The sequence below is a fragment of the Numenius arquata genome, chromosome 6 (genome assembly GCF_964106895.1).
Source record: "Numenius arquata chromosome 6, bNumArq3.hap1.1, whole genome shotgun sequence".
In the NCBI taxonomy this organism is placed as follows: Eukaryota; Metazoa; Chordata; class Aves; order Charadriiformes; family Scolopacidae; genus Numenius; species Numenius arquata.
Window position 1 is genome coordinate 40,543,935 of NC_133581.1, and position 20,324 is coordinate 40,564,258.

A 20,324-nucleotide genomic window follows, 5' to 3' on the forward strand; every position below is an offset into this window, starting at 1 on the left:
CGGTTTAGTACAAAACTTTATTAATATCAATACCGCGAAACTATAAAAGTGAACATAGAGAGTCTGAGCAGGCCTGGAGCCCGTTCCATCCATCAACCTCTGGGAGAGCAGCAACACCCCAGACAACCTTGTAAACAAACTAGAAAAAGCAAAACTTTTCAGTTTAACAGCAGTCTTGAGATTTGGCTCCGAGCATGGGTGTCTGGAAAAAATCCCTTGTTTCTGCTTTACAACACTTCTATCCAACACCCTGAAGCACATAGGCATGGGTAAAAAAAATACCTAATCAGTGGCAAGAAAAAGCCTAGAGCTCTGAAAATAGAAACTACAAAATCAGTAGATTCCCAGCTGCATACTGTCCTTGCATCCCCTCAGGCAGGTCAAGAGCTCTGGCATCATCATGCTCTTCATGGTCTCGTTACGTAGCTGTAAGCACAGAATAGGCTGAGCCTGAGATCTCAACAGACAGACATTTCCCAAGCAGCTGGCTTATAAGAGAGGTTGGTGTTCCCAAGCTACCCATCGCCTCACCCCTGTGAACATTCTACCTTTTCAGGATGTTACCTTAGTTAGCAAAGGGTTTCTCAGCTCAGTCTGACTAGAACAGGCTGGGGACCCTGTCATGAGCTGCTCCACAGCAGACTACAGGAGATGGTAACTGCTGACAAGCGGTAACAAGCAGATGTAGCAGGCTGGAAGCAGTAACTTCAGCAGGATCTGAGAACATCAGTTTTCCTAGTACCTCCAAAAATGGGTGGTAACTTCACTTGGAGGAGGAACTGGGTACTGACACAACTTTCTAGAAGGGGACACAAAGGGAATCAGGGAAGCAAGATCAGATCCAGGGAGGAATGACAGAGTAGAAGCCTAATGCCCTGCGTGGCTTATACTGCCCATTGCCAACAATGAATTTGTACCCTGTGATCCAGAAAGGATCAAAATACTAAATCATTTCTCTAGATCTTTCCCTTTTTGCTTCCTTCCCTGTGATTTAGAATCTTTGGTTTTTGTTCTCGTCTCCTCCAGCTCCCAGCGCAGTAAGTTAGCTTTGAGTTTGCTTGTCCCAGGGTTTGCTTGCCTCTGCCCTCCACATCGGGACAAACTCCGGCCTCCAATCTGTTCTGTCATGGCTTTCAAAAGATGTTCTTGCTTCTTGGCCACCATCTCCTCCCGGCTCCAGATCAGAATATTAAAGCCTGAGAGGAAAAATTAAACACTATGCATCAGAAACTCTACATCAAATATAATACCTTAGGCTTATGTCACTAAAATGCCAAAAATTCAAAATGCTTTGTCTGTTCTAAGATATTTCCAAGGTACAGAGGATGCAAAGATATTTATTGCAGACGCTATCTCCACACAGCCACAGAAATTTCACCTAAGAAACATAATCAAGTAATTCCTAATCTCATCTGTCACAGATCTAAGACCTAAATCTGTAGGCAGCTTCCTTAATCCCATACAGCCTGCGAAAAACTGAGTAATCTTGGCTCTGCAGCCTAGGAAATGAGATAAATGAAACGAAGGGAGAGGGCACAGCCAAGTGGGAAAAGGCTTCCCCCGGCTCCATCGTTTTCCGCTCCTGTTCCATGGCCGGCAGATGGCAGCGGCTCCCTGCTGCAGGGAGGCTTCTCACTCGCCCAGACTTCACCTTCTCGGGAATGTTTCACAGGAGATTACTAGCAACCTGTTTTCCAACTGTAGAGGTGAAAGACTGAAAAGATCTTGATCTCTTTTACAGATGTAGGAAGTTATAGAGGACTACTAGCAAGCGGGATTTCAGAAACCCTCATTCGCAACTTGCTTTGTTCTGGAGAAACAAGCTTGTTCTTTTCTGGGACTGGAACCCACCCATGCTTAGTGCCCCAGGTTCTCTTTACTTACCCATGCCAGAGGCCAGCGTGTCTCCCATAGGGTTAAATTTATTGAGCTGAAAATGGAAACACAGTCAGAGTCTGTAAGAGCATCACTGCCTACATAACAGTCACGAGAGCAGCACAGCTTATATAACAGCACAAACCATCTGGAAAAGCCAACGTTCCCTAAAGAGTATCACAGAAAACTCATGGGTGACCACGGACCAGCCCTGCTCGAGTCAGCAGCTTTAGCCAGCAGCCCCTTACCCCCACGAGAGCGCAGGTCTGCCACAAGTAAAGAGGATACTCCTCTTGTTCCAATCCCTAACCCGTATCTCCTGGCTGCGGTTCAATACACAGCGGTCCTTTTAGCTGCAGAGCTCAACTCACCGAGATGATACCAGAAGCATTTGGATCATAGAGCTGACAAACCATCTCCCCGGTGTTTCCATCGAATACATCAACAGTTCGTAGCTCGTTCACCGTGTACCCTGGGAATTTAGGGTCTGGGTAGCGACCTGCTACAATGAGGTCATAGCGAGGATGCCACGTTGCCTAGTCATAGAGCAGAGGGATGGGGAGTTCAGAGAAAGGGACACAGCTCGTACCGACACACACCAGACAACCGGCAGCATGAGCACCGATTTGTACATCCCACCCATCAGTGTAGTATCCTGACCAGAAATGAGACCGTTCCCGATTTACAGCTGGCTGCTAGCACCAAGCAGACTGCGCTGCCTTAACTCACCTTAATAGGTGTGAGGTGCTGAAACTGCCGATGTGGATGTGGGATCAGATGCTGTGGCTTGGTCCAGTCTGAAGATGAGTAAACCCTGATTTCACTGCGCTGGTCTGTGCTCAGGAGCTTGGCACCATCTGTTGGGCTGAAGTAAGCTAGGAGAGGAGGACAATATGGCAAATAAAAGGTGACAATGCTGTGACTGACAAGAAACGTAACAGTCACATTTCTTTGACTGGAAACCCATTGCTATTTCTGTAATAGGTGAATATGGTCATGTATCCCAACAGACAAGACTTTACCTGTCTCAAACAAAATCAAAGCTCTTACAAACAGTAATCCAAAGCCTAGCATGCTGTGTGCCAAGCACACAGGAAGAATCATTATTCTAATTTTAGAATCACAGAAGGAGTCACTGCAAAGAAAGGAACTTGCTCGTTCAAATGGAAAAGTTAGTGGGAAAGCTGGAGGCGGACACTGGCAGTTTGGGCTTCCATGAACTGGTAAAACTGCACCCAAGGAACAGAGGTCTGAGTCCCATGCTCTGCTTTTGTCAAAGGAACTGCCCCAATACATTCAGTTTTCTAACTTCAGCCTCGCTGATGCTCCCACGCTCACCTCTCAAGGTACAGTGCCGGTTTGTATGGTAAGTCCGAGACTGCGCTACAGCTGCCACCCCCTGCCTCTGGCCACACTTTTCCGCTGCCTGCCTTGCTTTAACACTAGCTACCGCCCAACTTCCAATCTTACAGAAAGCTAACATTGCCACAGCAATAAAAGCCGAGCTGAGGGAACTCTCTGCAGTCATCCACGCAATGAAATCCTTACCCAACTCACCTGCATTGACAGGTTTGTCATGAGGAAGCACATGAAGAAAATTCATTTTGTTTTTGATGTTTCTGAGGTCCCAGATTTTGACTGTCTGATCCACAGACGCTGTGGCCAACAACCACTCACATCGGGAGTTAAACTCCACATGAGTCACTTTCTTCCTGTGCAATTTCTTCCTCCAAATCTGCAGCAGAGGAAACAAAAAAAATCACACAGAAAAAAAAAAAATAATCAAGGCTTGGAGTAAAGAAATGAAATAATCTTGCAGAGTAAAGAGGTCACACATTCACAGAGTAACAAAGCCTCTAAAAAACACCAAGAGTTTACCCACTGGAAACAAGGAGAAGAATGACCTTGGGAACTAAGTACTTAATTCTAGGAGAACTCTGCTTCACCTAATTTATTACAGCTATGAGAAAGGAAAACGCAATCCCTGGTTCATGGAGGGAAGTGTTAGTGCCACTGCACTGTACAAAGCAAGATCACATCCAGAATACTTTATGCAGTGCCAGTCTTCCACCTGCAGAAGGATTAAAACAAACTGGAACAGGTACAGAAAATGTGCTGCCGAGATAACAGTAAGAAGGAAGGGCCTGGTTTGAGGGAGAACACCAAAAGAGCTTGCTTTATTGTAGTAAAAAAGGTGAGAGGAGATAGAATTGGCTTCCAGAAATACATCAGCAAAGCAGCATGAGGGTAGGAGAAATACTTCAATTAGCAAGAATACATAGATATAAACTGTCCATGAATAAATTTATATCTGAGCCAGATTATTTCTAATCAAAAGGGTGAAGCTGGTCCATCCACCCGACAATAATGGGTATCTCCCGAGTGCAGAAAAGACTGTCACCTTCTTTCAGGAGGAAAAAAAAAAAATGAAGCAAGTAATCTTGAATAACCAAAAATCATTTTGAGCACTCCTGACTCTGCCCACTATTTACACAGCTGCCTCTGGCCACAGCTCATTGGGTGGCAAACTCTTGGAGATGTTACCCTTACAGGCAGAAGAAATGGTAATTCGGGTGTGACGGTACAGCAGGCTCTTGAAACTCCAGACTGGAAGGCACAGTCTGCCTCCGCCTGCCCTCTCGTGTCTAACAGCAGTAGCGCAATTTCTGTCCCAGAATTTGCTGAATTCTGTTGTGTATCATACTCCACGGAAGGGTACACATAAGCAGTATCTCCTAAATGACTCCCATCAGTGCACTAAGTTTCTGGAATTGTGAAGGCTGTTGGCAAAGGGTGCTCTCATCTCCAGGTTACCCTGTTATTACTCTGGCCAGTAGCAAATACTCTTAAGGAAGGCTTGGCACATTACACAATCCCCATTTGGGAATTTTCACCATTACACTAAACAATGGGAAAACGCCTAATGAATGGCAGAAGTGGAAAACTTCTCACCACCTAGACAACGGGTGGATTCCTCTCCTGAGCTGCAAGGTACCTGCTCCTCTTTTCAGGGTCCCTGTAGTGTAGGAAAGCACATGAGCCATGAAGATTCTCGTAGAGGAGACGCTGCATGGAGCCATACAAACCTCTTCACCAGAAGTGCTGAGCAGGACCACGTTGCCCACGTTATCACCCGTCACCACTGTACGGCAGCTTGCAGAAACATCAACACTGCAGTACCAGCAACTAGAGGGAAAGACACAAAATCAGTCCTACCTCCCGCAGGCAGTGACGTTCTGGTTCACATCTTGTCCCCAACAAGGAAGACTGCAAGAGACCGTAACTGCAATCTCCTGCCTGATGGTGTGGGCCTGAGTATCAAGAAGGGGGACGGCTTATTAGCAATGCTTTCTGCTGGTGACAGAACATGAAATAACTTTCTAGTCGTTTGTGAAATGCTCATTAGATGGAGTGTGACACATTGGGACAGCGGAACATAATAGAGGCTGAGAAGCCACTTCGTGCCTGGACATGGACAGACCTTGGGAAAGATCAGAACACCCTTGTGACGTTGACAAATGTACAGAAACAGCTTTAAAATTATGTTTTCCACAAAACACTGAAGCAGCAGTAAAGACAAACAAGTTAGGCGGGAGTGTCGACCTGCTTGAGGGTAGAAAAGCTTTGCAGAGGGATCTGGACAGGCTGGATTGATGGGCTGAGGCCCACGGTATGAGGTTCAACAAGGTCAAGTGCTGGGTCCTGCACTTGGGTCACACCAACCCCATGAATGCTACAGGCTTGGGGCAGAGTGGCTGGAGCTGTCCTGAGGAAAAGGACCTGTTGGTCGACAGCTGGCTGGATGTGAGCCAGCAGTGTGCCCAGGTGGCCAAGGCGGCCAACAGCATCCTGGCCTGTATCAGGAAGAGAGTGGTGAGTAGGACTCGGGAGGTGATTGTCCCCCTGTACTCAGCACTGGTGAGGCCCCACCTCAGTGCCGTGTCCAGTTTTGGGCCCATCACTACAAGAAAGACATTAAGGTGCTGGAGCGGGCCCAGAGAAGGGCAATGGAGCTGGTGAGGGGTCTGGAGCACAAGTCTTGTGAGGAGAGGCTGAGGGAGCTGGGAGTGTTCAGCCTGGAGAAAAGGAGGCTGAGGGGAGACCTTATCACTCTCTACCTGAAAGGAGGGTGTAGAGAGGTGGGGGGTGGTCTTTTCTCCCAAGTAACAAGTGACAGGACTAGAGGAAACAGCCTCAAGTTGCGCCAGGGGAGGTTCAGATTGGGTATTAGGAAAAATTTTTACACTGAAAGGGTTATTAAGCATTGGAGTGGGCTGCCCAGGGAAGCGGCTGAGTCACCACCCCTGGCAGTATTTAAAACACAGGTAGACATAGTGCTTAGAGATATGGTGTACTGACGGATTTTGTCAGCGTTGGGTTGATGGGTGGACTAGATGGTCTGAAAGGTCCCTTCCAACCAAGGCAATTCTATGACTGAAAAGTTGCATGTCCAACTGTCTCAACTTCATACTCCAGGAAACAAAACTGAATAGAGACTTCTCTGATGAAGACATATGTCTTAACACCAGCTCTGCTGGGAGGGGAAAGGCAGTGAGAATAAAGCTGGGGTCCTTTGAGAACTTGTTGGGAAAGCTTCACTTGCAAAGATAAATTATTCTAGAATTCAAGGCCATGGAAATTAGCATGGTGAGCCTGAAGCCTCTGGAAGGGGAGCAGGGTAAACTCAATAACCTGAAACTCAGATTGTGTGGGAATGTGTTGGGGCTTTCCTATGCCACCTGAGCTGCTACAGACAAAACGGAGCAGTGAGGACAATGAAGAAGAGGAAGTTATCCTGCTCTTCCCACCTCACAATTTATGAAGTGAAAAGCTGTCTGTTAAACCCACAACAATTTATGGTTGTTTAGACAATTATTCTGTCACCCGATGACCCTTCCCCACCCGGGAAGGGGACTCATTAAAAAACAAGGAAACCCGAGGGTTGACATATAAACAGATCTAATAAAATAAGACTAGCTAATTCACATTAATACTACTAAAGAACCAGTACTGATCCCAACACCAAGACAAAACATACAAGGATTATACTCAGCCAATTCTATCACAGGGAGCTGTGCACTCCCAGCAGGGGACAGCAAATGTGGGACACTGCGAGCGCCATGGCTCCAGGAGGACGGGAAGGGCTCAGGGGTTCAGCACCGGGGTAAGAAGTTCTCAGGATGACAGCCATCAAGGAAGAGAGAGAACTTCCCAGCAAACTTTCTAATTTATACTGCATTTTCATGGTATGAAATAATCCTGTTGGGTAGCTCGGGTCAAGTGCCCAGGTCTCGCTCCTCCTCATCCCTGCACCTGGCTAACTCGAAAACACTGAGACCTTGAATCCCGCATACCATAGCTGGCTATAAAGTAAATATTTTCACAAATTCTGGCACTAGAGTCTTCTAGAAGTGCAGTTTTCCCAAGCATTAGAAGAGAAATTAGTCTCGTGTCGCTACCAGGACACTGTCAGTATCTGAAAGACAGGAGATGGCATCACCAGAGAGCAACCCCCGAAGATGCAGGCAGCATGCTCAGCTGCTGTAAAAGCCTAAGTGCTCAGTTGCTGCCTAGCTTGTCACCCACCCTACAGTGCTAGGGTCAGGACCAGGAGCCTGTCACCAAGCTCCCTCACAGAACTGATTCATACCAAGAGTCTCCTAATACTGGCAAAGATGAAGACGTTAGAGAGCACAAGAAGCAGCGCAGAGTTAACCCCAAGGAACAGCGAATCAACCTTGCAGTGCTCCCTTCTCACCAAACATTATGGTGTTCATGGCCACAGTCCGGGGCACGGGAGATCACCTGCACCGCTCTGCCCTCAAGGTCCTGCAGACTTAGGGTGCCATCCCCTGATGCCACATAAAGCTTCGCTGCCTCATAAGGACTGAACTTGATGTCTCCGAGAGAATCTCCTGGCCCTTTCTGGAATACACACAAAGCCAAGAGGCATCAAGGTTAGAGTGGAAGACAAAATCTTTACACAATACTCATCTCCTGGAACACACTGCCAGCTTCCCTAAGTACAATGCACTGCTTTCCGACAGGGCATGTACCTAAGAACTCTTTTTTCCTAATCTGTTTCCAATCTGAGCACATACATTCTGCGCCTTTAAGTTCAACCCCACCACTTTGGCCTGCAAACCTCATTAGCAGTATTGCTTCTTCTGCTATGGGGGTAGGATTAACGCGCAGTAAACCTCCTGGCTCAGACTAGGCTTAGATCACAAGCAAAACCAGCACCATTCCATGCAGAAACCACATAAAATCTCATGAGAGCCCTGCACCAAGCTTTTCTTACAGAGAATTCATTCACCAGTTCCCTAAGGCTGATTCCAGTGCTGTATCTGGTCTTTCTCAAGGTACCAGCAGGCAGGATGAGAGCGGCACAAGAAGAAATCCTACTGCTAACGCCATGGCACAGGCATCTTATGTTCTGTGTTAATATTGTTGTTATGTTACGTTATGTTGTTTTGTTATGTTGTTTTCCCTCAATCTGTCTGCTGAGGAAATGTGAAAACTCTGCACTAAAACAGAAAAGGATACTAGCTGGGAGTCCCCAAACTCTTTGATACTCAAGTGCACTCCATCTGCTGCTCACGGAGCAACTACTTAATAAAGCCTCACTGTAAATACTAGACTTCAAGAAGCCAATGAGGATTAAAAAAGGCAAAGAGCCAGCCTGTCCTCACAGCAGTAGGAGGATGACATGCTCTTTCAAATCCAGGCATCACTGCTGTGACAGGCATCCCACTGGGACACGTCTATCCCTCCTTGCCCACCTGGCCAGTCATCCCAGCACTAGTTGGGTTCACCTTCTGCCCTATTACAAGGTTGCAGCTGGAATAGCCACTTGGGGAACAAAACAGGAAAGTTGCCACCCAGGAAGAATCAGGTGAGGAAAAGTAAAGAGGAGGCTAACCCAAATTCCCTCACTTACCTTTACACATTGAACTGAAGTAACTAATTGAAGAGCTCAGGCTTCCTCAGGAGTCCACAGAAAAAGCAACAGTCTGAGAGGGTGATCCTAAGCACAGGCAGACAGACTTGTCTCTAGCAATTCATCTCCTCTTTCTACTCTTTAGTGGAGGAGCCCAGACTCTTAATTTTGGTATTATAGATAAGCACCAGAAGTTAGGTGGGATGAATTGGGGTGATCCTTACGACACACACCACTTGAAGTCAGTGGCATTTGTGGAGAAGCACTGAGCGGATTATAAATTGTCCTGTATAAACCATATGACAACGAGCAGCGCTGCTACCAGGTTCCCCAGGGCACAGAGCTATGGGAGGTTTAAGAACAGAGAGCTCAGGAAATCCACTGGCACCCCCACGCTCTCCTTTGTGTAACAGGAAGTCAGCAGCATCGAAGAGTCCCTCCCCATCATGAAGAAAAGCTTTCTCCTACCCACCACCCCCATTTCAGGGAAAAATAAAAAGGGAGAGTGAGCCTCCCTGGAAGAGAGAGGATCCCTGAAATTCAGAGGGCATGTATGTGGAGAAAAGGAAGCCCGGCTCTCACATATTAGAGACAAAACATAACGCGCTCTCTCTCTCTTTTCTCTCTAGCGTTCCTGCCAGCAGGACACAGAGGCCCAAAGCATTACTGTATTTCTTACTCCCAGTCCTCGGTGCTGGTGAAGACCCGGACAGTATTGCCATTAAAATCCTGCAGGGTGGTAGTGCCGGCAACTGACGAAGTGTACAGCTGACTAGGGTTAAAAGGGTTAAACTTCATTCCTGTGATGGCCCCTCCAGCTCCCATCTACAAGGAAGGGGATGAACAAAAGAAAAATCCACTGAGTGATAGGGAAGGAGAAAAGCGTGTTCTGTAAGTCTGCATTCACTGCTATGTCCTTAATAGCAACAGTGAAACACACCACAGCGCTTCAAGGAGGCAAAGACAACCTTGTCCTCCCACATGATGGCTGTCTCGACAGCTGCCCTCCCACAGGACAAAACAGGAACTCCTTCAGTCCCCAAGCAGTGCACTCCCTGGCTGGCTGGCACCACAGTATTTACAAAAAGGGAAAGATGACTCTGGAGGATAGACCTCCTCTCATTGTATACCTGTGTTAATTTACAAAGGGGATAAAAGTTACGGAGTCTTCGAGCCCCTGTTAGAATGGGAATGGCTGAATACAGCAACGAGGGGGCACACCAGCTATATAAACCATTCGTTCTACCTTAGTTTTAGATAAAGGGACTTTGTTTCTCCCCACTCAAAGATTCTCCCTCATCTGACAGAATAAAAGGTGAACAGAGAAAGATCAAGACCTAAACCAGACAGACCCTCTCTCCCTGCTTGTTTCTGGCAAACCTGTAAGATAACTGTTTTGCCAGTGGCTGTATTATTTTTCCACTGAGCACACACCAACTACTGCTTCATTATGAACTTAATCGACACGCCTCAGTCTCCCCAGCACTAGAACAGTCCGGGACTTAAGAACAGACATGCTGTCGCATCTCAGTCCCGCCCCATAGCTGCCTACTCTGCAACCCAAGACCCTTATGTGCCTCTCGCAACAGACCTCCGTTTTGATCTGCAGTATTTGGTGGTACTCCAGTTCTCCCTCCCACCCATTCCACGCACCCAGAGGCTTACCCCTTTTATGAAGCAGGTTTTAGTAAGTACTTCATGGTCCCAAAGGATGATGTCTCCACCTTTAGAACCAACAGCTACAGTACTGGGGTGTGTTGGATGCCATTCCAGGCATGTCACTCTCCTGTCAAAGGGACTTGCTGTTCGAAAGAGTCGGTATGAGGCAAGAGAACGCACAAAGGGCAGCTGCAGACACTGTTAAAAAGATAAAGATAATTATGACTCTTGCAGAGACCCACAAGATTGAGCGCTAACAACTTCTAATTGCCATCAGTGTTAGTACATTCACACAAAATTAAAAGCCTCTCTGTAGAATGAAAAGAACATGCCGTCCTCAAGGGAAACAGCCTGTGACCACACAAATCCACATCAGCCACAGCACCCAGAAAGCAACAGAGAACTGTGAGATATCACGCTTTAAATGATGTACAGGGAGCTAAGCCTCAGGGGCTGAGCTAAAAAGGCAGGACATTGTCATTCAGCTGAGGAATAGGTACTGCTTGGATGAGCTTGGTCATTTCTTTATCATTTGGATACCTAAAATAGATAAATAATCTGGAAAACAAAGCTAGTCCAGGTGCTTCCCACCTATGGATGTTACAGAAGAAGTTAATTTTCAAATGAAAGAAGAAGTATGGCTCTGAAAAATAGTAAAACATTATGGACTTAATAGAATATGTCTGTGAAGAGGAAAAATCAACACTAAACCTGACATAATTAACAAAGTAGAGTGCATACAAAAATAGTACGACAAAACAGTCAGAGCAGTCTGCAAAAGTAACACAGTGCAGTAACTCAATTGACAGAGTGGGTAAGTTTAAATATGATTCAAGGAAGCACAAAATTAACAGAGGATAAAATGTAGAGTGACAGGGCCGGGTCAACCGAAAGGGAAAGTCATCCCAGCTCTTGCATTTTACAGGATTAAGAAACATAAGGGTGTGCCAGACACCGAGCGACAAACCGTGTATGCAAGAAACTTGAAGCCCCTTTGAAGTTTCCCCGCTTGCGTTTAAGATGTTTTTATGTATGGAGCTGAGATGTCCGACAGATCATGAAAGAAATTCCTCACCCGCCTGAGCTGTGCCCGAATGGAGCCTCCCAGCATGTTCTGGTAGACATAATGAACGATGCTGCACTGTCGCTCCGGCTGATGGAAAAGGACTCTGTTATTTCTCACCACGGATCCACATCCACTCCAACCTGCCAGAGAGAAAAAAAGTAACTTACTGAGAGCCAACGCCTGTCATGCTCATGCACTGAACATCAAAGGAAGACATCTGCATTTGCTGCTACGTTCATGAAGAGCATCAGCCACAAGGCAAAAGCCTCTAAATGATTCTGATGTGTCAAAGGTGCAGCAGCCTCTGCAATGATGGAGTCCTGTCCGCAGCCTGCCAGAGCTTTGTGTACGCTTCCTCTCCTTAAACCTTCCTTCTCCTTGCCAAAGATTTATCAAAAAGACAACAGGAGAGGCCTACAACAATGCCACGGGTGGTACATCTCTCACACAGTATACAATTTGAATGGTTCGTACCCAAAATGCAACGAAGCTATCCAAAGCCCCAACAACTTGGAAATACGCCACGGGAGGTGGTAAACCCCTGGGTACAGCAAAGGGAAGGTCAGACGTGTGACCAGCAGAAAAGTTAACACCTGAAAATTCCCTGAGCCCAGCAACACGAGTTCCCACACCATTCCTGAAACGCCTGCTCGTGAATCAGAATTTTCGATCTGCTTGTGCTGTAGCCCATACGGTCTGCCTACAGCACCGCGAGTTTTGTTTTCGATAATAGACTTGCTGACGCCTCATCGCCTGAAAACCTTTCTGTTCGGAGAGATTTTTGCTGAGAGTACAGCACGCTTCTGCATTTTGTTCATGTTCCAAGTTTTTATCTTCAGGGACCTTTTACATAAAAAACAGATCTGCTCGATCCCGTGTCTGTGATCTAATCACCTCCACAGCGATGGTCTGTAACACCCCAGGGGATCTAGACATCAAATGCATTTCTTAAGAAAAAAAATGCTATTTTCATTTAAGGATACAAAAACAACCCCAGAAGACAGAAAACACAAGGATCATTCCATATGATTAGAACTTAAACAAAATCTTTCTTTAATGCAACACTGGAGCCTAGAAATGCATAGGTGTGAAACTAAACTTTTTTGTTCACATGCCAACATAGTGCCAACGCTCGCCACACCTGTTGAAATAGGTATCAAAGTATTTATATTCTAATTCATTTTTTTCACCGAAGAATTAGCATCCACAGTTCCTTCTTCAGAGGTGATGGAAATGAAAGTATTTTTTCCAAATTCTGTTTTATTATGAAGGATAATTTATTAAGAAACAAACTTAATTTTAATAATTAAGAAAGAAACTTTTTAGAAATGGCCTTTTTAGAATCTGCTGGAAGAAACCCTTTAAAAAGGTGTTTCAATTGCAAGAAACTGCATCTGTCCTATATGGCTCAGAAGAGTAATTTTTTTTTCCAAAACACATAAAAATCAAAACTGGAACAGAGAATGGAAAAGCTCAAATGCAAAGGTCTTCATGTTTTTCAAAAAAGGTTTAGGAGACAAATACAATTGGCCTCTTTTTTCCAAAGTACTAGCTCTGAATCGTACAGGAACTGCAGATGCTTACCAACTATGAAAATCAGGCCATGGAGTTACAATGAAAATCACGTAGCTAAATTAACTACACATGATGCTTTAACCATCCACAGTTAATAGACAGAACTCCTTTCAGAGTATTTTGCCTCCACATTCACTGTTCACACTGCCAACTGCTCCAAGTTTGAAGTTTTACACCAGACAATGGAAATGTAACAAAATCGTAGAACTCCTCTATCTCTGTTGAAACACACTTCCGTACTATCTGGATCCTTAAAGCCAAAATTGTACAGAAAGTGTGTAATATTCCCACACAAGACAGTAACTCTAGTGATCTCCTAAAAAAAAAAAAAAGATGGAATTAAAGGCCTTATCTGAGAAAAGCAGGCTGAGGGGAGACCTTACCACTCTCTACAATGACCTGAAAGGATTGTAACAAGGTGGGTGTCAGCCTCTTATCCCAAATAACAAGTGATACGACAAGAGGAAACGGCCTCAAGTTGTGCCAGGGGAAGTTCAGATTCCATATTAGGAAAAATTTCTTCACCAAAAGGGTTATTAAGCATTGGAACAGGCTGCCCAGGGAAGTGGTGGACTCACCATCCCTGCAGGTATTTAAAAGACACAGAATCACAGAATTGCCTAGGTTGGAAGGGACTTTTCAAACCATCATCCTACTTAGGGACATTGTTTAGTGGAAGACTTGGTAGTGTTAGGTTAACGGTTGGACTTGATGAGCTTAAGGGCCTTTTCCAACCTAAACAATTCCATGATTCTACAAAAACAGTCCTTAGTGTAGCTGAAGCCAACACAACTTCCTTGATAGTGCAAAGCATTAACCTTTCCAGTATCTCAGAACTTATTCACCTCTCCTCACTACATGAAAAATCTTTAAGAGATTTTTTAAGTTATGTACTAAAGGAAAAAAAAAAAAACGCACATGAGGAGAAGTGATTACTGGAAATTCTGTCCAGTCTAATCTGAACATAGAGGTAGAAAGTATTCCTACTTACTGTAGCAAAAGTTAGAATATGCAAAGAATCAGCTGGAAATACCTGCATGCTGTAGGATACCAACCTTACAACTATGAAACTCTGTTAAGAATTGCATGGGAGAAAAAAAAATGTATTACCAAGATTGGTCTGTCCTACAATAAAGCAGACATCTGGTAATTCTGGAATTCCACAAACCTTAACCACCCTCAAATGAGCTGTGACAGCATCTTCCATGAGCAGGCTTCTACCAAGGGGTAAGGAGTCTCAAAAATGAAACACACACACCCACAGGTAACTGGAGGATGTACTACCTGAATACATGTCCGTGTATCCCTTCAATATATAACCCCAACTGAACACCCATGTTTGAACACGCTTCTTGGCACTCTCCCTCTTCAACTAGTTGATGCCTGTCATTTAGGGTAAATCTGATTGGGAGAAACAGTAAGGATCTAAGGAAATGTTACCGATTTTCTCTGGGGGTTTGGATGTTTTTCTCACAAACAACCTCTTTGCTTGCGGCTCATTCCCTAGTTCCTCGTAGTCCGGTTTCCTCTTCCCAGCTGATTTTGCCTCTTCCGGCCAATGCTCACGTGCCCTCTCATGCTTCTTGTCCTTTGGCTGGTTCACTGGAGCCATTCTGTCTGACCACTAAAAGCAAACAAAGCATGGAAGGTAAGACTGTCATACACTTATTTTAACGAGAAGACAGAGAGAAGAACTGTAATGAAACATATCCCAGTGGTCTGGAAGCAGCGATTATACCTGTACCCTCTTTCATCAGCATGACACTAGCTTTTTGTTGTGCTCTGCTGAAGAGGGAACAGGTTCAATAAACTCTTCTTTGTTCACATATGAAAATCAACGTATCCTAAAGCACTAGAATATGTTTTGACAGATGTGTTCCTACCGAACTTTCAAGCTTAAAACCCACAGATCTGCATAAAGTACATCTGTGAAACCACATAATGCCCTAACTGTTTCCCTGGTAGCTCACACTGAGCTCTTCAGATTCGGATAAGAAAAAAGCCAAGAGCTTTTATGACGATGGCCAGGGCCGACTGTCTTCCACCAAATAAGCTCCGAAGGCGCTTCCTATTTAACGGCCACTTTTCCTCACGACCTGGTGTTTGGGCTGGGCTCCCGCACTGGCTGCCAACCACGCTGCAACCGCTCTTCCGACCCGCCCTGGGATGCAGCGACTCTTGTCTCTGCAAACGGGGGCCCAAACGCCACCGGGGCCCCCTCCGAAAGGCGCGGGGCCTACCACAGCCTTCCTCCTCCTCCTCCTCCTCCTCCTCCTCCTCCTCCTCCCGGCCGCGCCTCGCACGCCCCCCCGCAGCCGCAGATCCCCCCCCACCGAAGATCCTCGTACTAGCGCTAAATTTACTTATAACTCGCGAATGGCAGTGGCGGATGTGTTCAATACAGCCCGGCAGGCACCGCGTAACCTCCTCCAACTAGCGCCCAGCCCGGCCCCGCCGGGCCCACAGGCCCGGCCCCGGCCCCGCTGCCCCGCGGCCTGGGCGGGCAGGGCCGCCCCGCTCTCACCTGAGCTCCGGCGGCCTCCGCTTCCCCGCCGCGGCCGAGGACGGCGGGCGACAGCCGGCCCCTCCCCCGCGGTTTCATAACCGGGGCGGGAAGCGCGGGGGGAGCGGGGGGGATGGCAGCGGCTCACGCCGAGGCCCCGCGGGAAAGGCTCCCCCGCCGCCCGCCCGCCCGCCCCTGGCGAGCGGCAAGCCGGAGGCGCCGGCCATGGCGGCCCCGCAGGGCTCGCCCGGCCCCCGCCGACCCCTCGCCTCTGAGGGGTAGGGGAGGGCCCGGGGACGCTGCCTCCCCCCCCGCCGCTGCCTTTAACCGCTGCCGGCGTGAGCAGCCCCCCGGCTCGGCTGGTGCGGGAGGCGGCTGCCAGGCTCAGGCTGGGCCCGTGGCCTGGCCCCGAACACTCAAGAGTCTGTGAGGTGTCCTCTGGCAGCTTATTGTTGGTGCAGGGTTTATAATCTCACATACTTCCATCAGATTCTAGAGCACCGAACTAGCACGTTAAAGCTACATCGTGAAGGCCCAAAAGACATCAACCAAGAAAAAAACCACACTATTTCAAAACACAACTTCCACAAGAAGATGCACCTGGTGTTGGAACTCAACAGAAAAAAAGAAAAAAAAATACACTTTTAAAGGCAGATAAAAATGTCACGGCAAGATCAGCCCAGAGACAGCCAGACCTTTGATGCTGAAGCGGACAAGAAAGGGGAAGGAAGAGCCTTGGCGGTACCAGCACGTCCCCTGCCACCTGCGAAGGGGGCTGCTGGCTGGTGGCCATCTTGCACAGGGAACCGTATCTCCGGGGCTGTAAGGTCCCATCCTTCAGGCAGACCAGTAACTACGCTGAATAATTAAGGTCTGGTCACCCACACAGGTCCTAAAATATCCGTACGTAAGCACTCCTTGAATTGTGGGGCTTTAGGGTTTGGGTGTTGCGGGATGACATACACAAAAAATCGTGACCACTGACAGGCAACACAATCTGGTTTTGAGCATACATGTCAACCCAATTAGCAAATCTTTAAAGTCTTATCAGGCATTTCTGTAACGCACAACATTATTCTTAGAGCTGTAGACATTAGCAAAAAATAGCAAGAGGAGTAACTGAAAGTAGCACTTTCATTCTTCCCTCCGAAGCCTCCAAGGCTTAATTTCCAGGAAGGGAAACTACTATAACAAGAAGATTATTCTTAACAGTGATCAAGGGTTTTATCTATAGGTCTGCAGGAGTCATCACCATTGGAGACAGAATCTATGGAGTTCATCGGGAATCACCAAGAGAACACAAATTACATAAATCTTAATATCTTTCGGTTTTCATATGTTTTAAAAGGGGTACATTTCAAAAGTTCTAAATGAAAAAAGGGGCCCAGATAACAACCTTCTTAAAGGAGGCTAAAAGACTGTATGGATTTCAATGTTCTATGTATTAATCCTAAAGAAAACTCTGACACTATTATCCAAGTTATCTCCAGCGAAGATGTGCACCTTCTGTCCCTGCCCCATTTCTCTCCCAGCAGTAGCGTCCCCGTGCAGAGCACACACACCATAACCCATGTGTTTCCCTCTTAGAACTATCATGGTTAGCGTTTTTTTCCAACGGAATGGAATATTTCTGTTGGAAGGGACCTACATCAATCATCTAGTCCAACTGCCTGACCAAAAGTTAAAGCATGGTATTAAGGGTATTGTCCAAATGCCTCTTAAACACTGCTGGGGGGCTTGGTGCATGGACCACCTCTCTTGGAAGCCTGTTCCAGTGTTTGACCACCCTCTTGGTAAAGAAATGCTTCCTGGTGTCCAGTCTATACCTCCCCTGGTGCAGCTTTGAACCATTCCCATGTGTCCTGTTACTGCGTAACAGGGAGAAGAGCTCAGCACCTTCCTCTCGGCTTCTCCTCCTCAGGGTCACCCCCTCAGGCTCCTTTTCTCCAAACTAGGCAAGCCCCACGTCCTTAGCTGCTCCTCACTGGACAGTCCTTGCAGCCCTTTCACCAGCTTTGTTGCCCCCCTCTGGACACATTCAAGGACCTTCTCATCCCTCTTAAATTACGGGGCCCAGAACCGTACACAGTTGTCCGGGTGAGGCCACACCGATGCTACACACATCATGCTAAATACAGTAATTTTATCAATTACCAATAGCAACTTTGCTTTCTCCCTAGAGAATCACCAGATATTTTTGTAATTATTATTCAGTAGGGACAAGAATAGCAGATAGTACGCAAATCACTCACAGAAGAAATGCCACTGGCCCGGGGTGCCACAGCCCAGTGTCTGCACACTGAGCTGTCTGTACGGTACACTGAGCAAGCCAGAGGAAGAGTAATTAATTTGAAAAAAAATATTCTTATATTTATGTATTTACAGTCTCGCACTCTTTGAACTGCAGTATGCAGCAAAGTCAGAGGAGTATACTTAAGTGTGGGCAGGATATTAGGCTTATTTTTATGACACCTTTTGTCTGATGCACAATTATGTTGAGGCTCTGCCTTAGTTATGGGACGTGGTTCTCTACCGCAGAATAAAGCTGTCTTGTCACCAGGTCTGGTAAAGCTGTGTTGTCACTAAGACCATCGACTTCGCAGTGTTTGTTAATACTGTTAGGTATTCTGCCTCCTCACCGCCAGAATCTTTTTCCAAAGTGTGAATATTTTTGGCTACTTCAGTCTGACTCCCGATGTAAAAAGTACCATTACAGCAACCAGAGTTTGGCATGCACAGGAACACAAGCCTATATTCCATGAAAAAGAAGGAAAAAAGACATAATCCTAAAGAGATCAAAGAGTGAGTATCATGCTGTCTGACCTCCTCCTATCCCATGACCATTGCTAAGCTGCCCTGCACTAGGAAAATGAACAAAACTATCACTATTGTAATGATCCTGTTTCCCAGAGTATCCTATTTTCCCTAAGCCGTTCCAGCCTTGGAGGAAAGGGCTGCAGCAGCCATGCTGTGTAGTCCCCTCGCCTTAACATCAGTATTGGGGATGGCCAGGTCCCAAATGGAAAGCATCTATCATAGGTGCTCGGCACTTGGGATACCAGCATCAAAATCAGCATGAAAACATAACATAGGGCAAATGCCAGGTATAGAATATTAATATATGACAGATGTTTGTGTTTTCTGTACTTCATTAGCATACATAAATTAGATAATTGAATTAAAATCGAATAATTGACTTGGAGAGTGTCTATGCCAAAAAATTGGGTTCGGTTTTGTTTTAGGGAAATACAAAGTTGACGCTTATACTTTCAACTGTGATTAACTTTGAGGATAAGAAAAGCATCTTGCATCTCTTTTTGCACATCCAGTGACCCATGATGGATGCCCACCTTCCAGGGGTCCCACACAGGTAAAAGTGAACAGAAGATTGGCCTCAAATTAAGTGGAATCGTTTCTAATGTCCACTCTCCGATTCATCGTATCTGAAGGGCCCCAGTACAGTTATTTTTCTGGCTCCTATGAAACTTGGGCAGTTGTAAAGAGAGAGAAAACATCCCAGTACTGCTCCAGAGAAGCCAGAGCAGAGATTAATCGTTTGCTCTTTCCTCTCTTCCTCCTGCAAGGCTCTCAGTCTTTCCTTTCTCCACCGACTGAATAAACATCACTGCAAACCCACAGCTGGTCCTTGGAGTTGTGTCCCAAGTCACTTGGAAGCAGCCAAGAGGAGGTGGGCCAGCGAGGCCTCCCAGCGCTCCTCCTGCACAAGCCCTGCCCCAGCGTCATGGGGAATCGCACCCGGGGCCTGGCGTTAGAAATGGAAACTCTGGCAGGCAAACTGGCATTCAGAAAAAGCTGGTTGCAACCAAAAAACTCTGAGGTCTTAAGAGATCAGGTCCGGGTTATTCAGATAAAGGTTTTCAGAGGAAAGGGAGAGTGACCGAACAGAGTCAGCGGCATCAGGCTGAAAGAGAAAGAAGGATGCCGAGCCAATGCGAGGTGAAGCTGCTCTCCATCCCCGGGGAGAGTCACCTACGGCCACCCTCAGAAGCCAGGGCCCGGCTCTCTGCGTGGGTGGGAGCGGGGCTCGGGGACCCTGCTGGGCATCCTGCTGCAGCCCACCGGGCTGGCTGCGGGCCCCGCGGGTCAGCTGGCCGGTACGGCGCACAACACAACCGACTCAAAACTAATTAAAGCCCCAAATCCAGTGGGCAACGCAGAGAACAGCCCAACTCCTCGGGCTTGGCCGACCCTCACCCGGGGCGGCCTCCCCTCCCTATGCCGGCCCCCGCCATGACGGGGGGGCGACCCGGTCGGCCCGGCCTCCCCCAGGGAGAGGGCAGTCCCCAGCCCTCGCCCCGCCGGCCCCAGGCCCTCCCCGTGGAGCGGGAACCGCGGCGGGAGCCGGCGATACCCCCCTCCTTTGCTCCCCCCCGGCCCCACCTGCCTGGGCAGAGCCCGCTCGGCGGCGGCGGCCGCCCGTTAATTGGATCAAGAGCCCGGCGAAGGGGGGGGGGGCGGGAAGGGGGGAGCTTCGCCGCCACCAGAGTGCCCGAGCCGGTCCCGTCCCGCCCCGCCGGGAGTTGCTGGAGGCGGGGCGGGAGCCCCCGCGTTCCGCGGCTGAAATAGGGGGGAGGGCCCGGCCGTCTCCTAGCCCAGGTGGCCGCTGCCCGCCGAGCTGAGCCGCGCCGCCTGCGAGGTAAGCGGCGGGGTCACCTCTGCCGGGGCTGCGGGCTCCGCTCTCCCGG

At 47.6% G+C, this 20,324-nt stretch overlaps 2 protein-coding genes across 4 annotated transcripts in view; one reads left to right on the forward strand and one right to left on the reverse strand.

Moving 5' to 3' along the window:
• The window catches only part of DDB2 (damage specific DNA binding protein 2), a 20,478-nt gene continuing 154 nt past the window's right edge, over positions 1–20,324 (reverse strand). The window contains exons 1-11 of one of the 3 annotated variants that reach the window (XM_074149996.1): positions 15,640–15,867; positions 14,556–14,739; positions 11,550–11,680; positions 10,481–10,672; positions 9,495–9,640; positions 4,962–5,061; positions 3,433–3,610; positions 2,605–2,750; positions 2,247–2,411; positions 1,885–1,930; positions 1–1,196 (exon numbers count right to left, since the gene is read on the reverse strand). In XM_074149996.1, coding sequence (XP_074006097.1) covers positions 949–1,196; positions 1,885–1,930; positions 2,247–2,411; positions 2,605–2,750; positions 3,433–3,610; positions 4,962–5,061; positions 9,495–9,640; positions 10,481–10,672; positions 11,550–11,680; positions 14,556–14,739; positions 15,640–15,717 — 1,614 coding nt within the window. In that variant the 5' untranslated portion in view covers positions 15,718–15,867 and the 3' untranslated portion in view covers positions 1–948. Of the gene's footprint in view, positions 1,197–1,884; positions 1,931–2,246; positions 2,412–2,604; positions 2,751–3,432; positions 3,611–4,961; positions 5,062–7,633; positions 7,801–9,494; positions 9,641–10,480; positions 10,673–11,549; positions 11,681–14,555; positions 14,740–15,639; positions 15,868–20,324 lie in introns of those variants that run through there. The other 2 variants (XM_074149995.1, XM_074149994.1) reach the window with 2 other exon arrangements.
• The window catches only part of PACSIN3 (protein kinase C and casein kinase substrate in neurons 3), a 23,030-nt gene continuing 22,934 nt past the window's right edge, over positions 20,229–20,324 (forward strand). Inside the window, exon 1 of the mRNA XM_074150001.1 lies at positions 20,229–20,275. The gene's annotated coding sequence lies outside the window, so the exon portion shown is untranslated. The remainder of the gene's footprint in view (positions 20,276–20,324) is intronic.